General features: G+C 45.7%; 1 protein-coding gene across 1 annotated transcript; it reads left to right on the top strand.

Moving 5' to 3' along the window:
* Positions 1–1,706: 1,706 nt before the first annotated feature.
* Positions 1,707–3,003, top strand: dharma. Its single transcript, XM_069710478.1, has 3 exons — positions 1,707–1,857; positions 2,406–2,614; positions 2,917–3,003. Exons 1-3 carry the CDS (start codon positions 1,707–1,709, stop codon positions 3,001–3,003), a joined length of 447 nt encoding a protein of 148 aa, XP_069566579.1.
* The last annotated feature ends 260 nt before the right edge of the window (positions 3,004–3,263 follow it).

Here is a 3,263-nt window from a genome sequence, read left to right as displayed (position 1 = left end):
AACATTTCTCAGTTTCAACATTTGATATGTTGTATTTGGTGTATTTTTAATTAAATACAGGTTTAAGTGATTTGAAAAATAATGCATTCTGTTTTTATTTACATTTTACGCAGCTTCCAGACTTTTTTGGAAACAAGGTGGTATATAAGAAATATTTTTAGTTTACTGTACTTCCTGCACTAACATCACTTGTTCTACCACTAACGTAATTCTTATTGAAAACTTTGAATCAGATGACTTCCTGTGGAAAGAAAGTCACTTTTATTGATCATATTCAGTGTTTAATTCCAGCAGAGTTCCACAGCTTTCACAGTGGAGCTGAAACACGTGAGAAAGGTCATGGCCTCCAGTCCTTCACTGCCTTGATCTGTGCAAAAGAGCTGCGATGTCACAAAGATCCTCTGCTGCACATCAAAGCACAAAAACTCCGGTTTCAATCTGCGCTCTTTAACAGGCTTTCACTCCATCTGAAAAGCTTCCCTGCATGTAATTAAACAATCAGCTGTCTTTCCTTTGAAAAGTTCAAAGTAACATTTTACATTTTGTCACGTTGCTGATACAGTGAGCACAACCTGGAGTGTGGCGACACCTGCAGGTCAGATGGAAACTGGAGTGAAATAAAAGTATTAATGCAGCCAGACTGTGTTTTATATCAAATAATAACGTTTTTGTTTTTTTTAGGCTGCCGGGTCTGGAGAACAAATACACTGCAGATGTTTGGAACATTTACTTGATATTCAAAATGTTTGTGTATTCACAAAAAATTAGTTCAAACAAATATAGTTTGGGTTCACATTCTGTAAAGCACACCAATTAATTTAATTTGACAAATGAGTTTAAATTTGTAAATAAATATTTCTTTATTCTACCGGCTTTTCACATTAATTTTAATATATCTTTAAAAAAAAAAAAAGGATTTAATTTTTTTGTCCCAAGTTTTTAACTCCATTTTAAATTATTTAATTCTTTTTCACACATCACCTATTAACAAAATAACATTTGACACAATATAACAGGAAAAAATATTTCAAGATCTAAACTAAAATAAATCTCACGTGTGATATTTTTAAAAAGCTGTTTGGAATAAAAAAAAAAAAAAAAAAGATCAATGTATTTTTTTAATTTCACTTTATTAATCCCCGAGGGGAAATGTCTTCACTACAGCAGGGGGGCTCTCAGGGGGGAGCTGCTGCAGCAGGCTGCCACTAGCGCGGCGCCAGGTAACCTGACCTGAGGTGCATGTTTTTGGATGATGGGAGGAAGCCGGAGAACCCGGAGAGAACCCACGCAAGCACAGGGAGAACATGCAAACTCCGCACAGAAAGGCCCAAGACCGGATTCGAGCCCGGAACCTTTTTTTTTTTTTGCTGTGAGGCGACAATGCTAACCACTGCACCACCGTGCCGCCCTAATTTTATTTTGGATGATGAATAAGTGCAGGATCACTCAGCTGTTTGTAGGAAAGTTAACATGACAATAGAAAGTTAAATGAACCAAGTGATGCAATGAAATGAACACTCATCGTCCTCAGAGGTCAAATCAAAAGTCTCTCAGGTCTCATTTAACTACAGCCTCAAACACGGACTCAAAGAAGCTCATTCACATGTTAAAGAGCTGTCAGCTGTTTAAAAGACTTTAAAACGGGACTCCGGTGGACTCCAGGGGCTCACAGGTCACCGGAACTCCTCTCGGGATCTTGGAATTAAATGATGGACAGCAGAGTGCCGGACTTCAGCATCGAGCGCATCCTCTCCCCGCAGCTCGGCCACAAGCCGCAGGAGTTCCTCCGGGGGATTCCCGCCGGGTCGGGTCTCAACCTCAGACCTCCTGCGCCGATCCCAATCCCAGTTCCGATCCGTGTGCATATGCCGGGCTGCCTGCAGGGGGGGGGGGGGGGGGGGGGGGGGGGGGGGGGGGGGGGGGGGGGGGGGGGGGGGGGGGGGGGGGGGGGGGGGGGGGGGGGGGGGGGGGGGGGGGGGGGGGGGGGGGGGGGGGGGGGGGGGGGGGGGGGGGGGGGGGGGGGGGGGGGGGGGGGGGGGGGGGGGGGGGTACCGGGACATGAGCTTTGGAGACGCCTTTTACACGCACGCAGCCGGTTTCCATCACTCAGACTTCACCTGCATTTATCCAAACCATGGACTTTACGCTCACTTCATCCTGGACTCTGCAGGTATTTACACGTGTTCACACAGAAACCTGACATATCTGTTTTTATGGGAGACTTTTAGGATTATATTATTAACTTCTTATTTAACGCAGAGCTGAGATCAAAGTTTTCCCCATCAGCCTTTTGTTACGTTGAAAGTTCAAATTTACCGTAAATTCAACGTCACCTGTTGCGCCTTTTTTTTCTGTTTCGCTCCGCTGACTCATTCAAATGTTTTGTCGGTCATTATTTCAACCAGATGCTCAGCCTTTGGCGGGTTACGTGGGTTACCATCAGGCCGGCGAGCCCGCGCAGCTGCAGCCGCGTCAGAAGGCCCGGATGAGGACGGTGTTCACCGACAGCCAGACGAAGAAGCTCGAGGGACTGTTCGAGCTCACCGACTACCCGCCGGTTGAGGCCCGCGCCGAGGTGGCAAGGAGCACCGGGCTGAGCGAGGAGATCATCAGGGTGAGTCTTGACGTGACCCGTACAGTGTGACGTCATCTGGAGAAAGACCTGATTGCTGATTATGTTACTGCGTAAAATCTCTCCAAATTGCGTAAAAGGTCCCCAGACTGCATTTTATTCAGTTTCGTCTGTTCAAGCCAAACAAAATGTGTCCTTGTAGAAAACGTAAATTCTGATATTGTTACAGTCCACAAATGTGCCAAAAGCTCCTCGTTTTTGCGCACAAGCTGCAGACCAGTCAGGCAACAGAGACTCAAATCCTGGAGCTCACACTTCCTCCTCTCTCTCTTCTTCGTTTCCAGGTGTGGTTTAAGAACCACAGGGCCAGGAAGAAGCAGCAGCATGGCGGGTCAAAGGTTAAATCCCCTTCACCTCCACGCAGAAAATAGCAGAAAAGAAGCACTTCACCTCCTTCCTGTGAAGCTGACACACTGTCCAGCTGCTGCACCTCCACCTCCTCCTCCTCTTCCTCCTCTCCAGAGATCAGCTGGCTGCTGCTGATGTTTGACAGCTTAAGCTTCAGGGCTTAAATATTATTGTTGTGAGCTCCTTTACTGGAGTATTTTTCATTTTATAATACATTATAAGGGGAATATTGTAGCCCATTTGTGGCTACATTTAACTGACAACTACATATATGTATTACTTT

This window comes from Brachyistius frenatus, unplaced genomic scaffold, assembly GCF_029030835.1.
Source record: "Brachyistius frenatus isolate BFR_SWC_R1_liver_20210118 unplaced genomic scaffold, ASM2903083v1 Contig_92, whole genome shotgun sequence".
Lineage (NCBI taxonomy): Eukaryota > Metazoa > Chordata > Actinopteri > Embiotocidae > Brachyistius > Brachyistius frenatus.
This window is presented reverse-complemented; position numbering and strand designations above follow the sequence as displayed.

What these genes read in the sequence shown, in the direction of transcription:
- dharma (XM_069710478.1), top strand. Translation starts at nt 1,707, where the DNA reads ATGATGGACAGCAGAGTGCCGGACTTCAGCATCGAGCGCATCCTCTCC. An exon ending in CCCAATCCCAGTTCCGATCC is followed by an intron (nt 1,858 to 2,405) that starts GTGTGCATATGC and finishes TATTTCAACCAG; the next exon opens with ATGCTCAGCCTTTGGCGGGT. An exon ending in TGAGCGAGGAGATCATCAGG is followed by an intron (nt 2,615 to 2,916) that starts GTGAGTCTTGAC and finishes CTTCGTTTCCAG; the next exon opens with GTGTGGTTTAAGAACCACAG.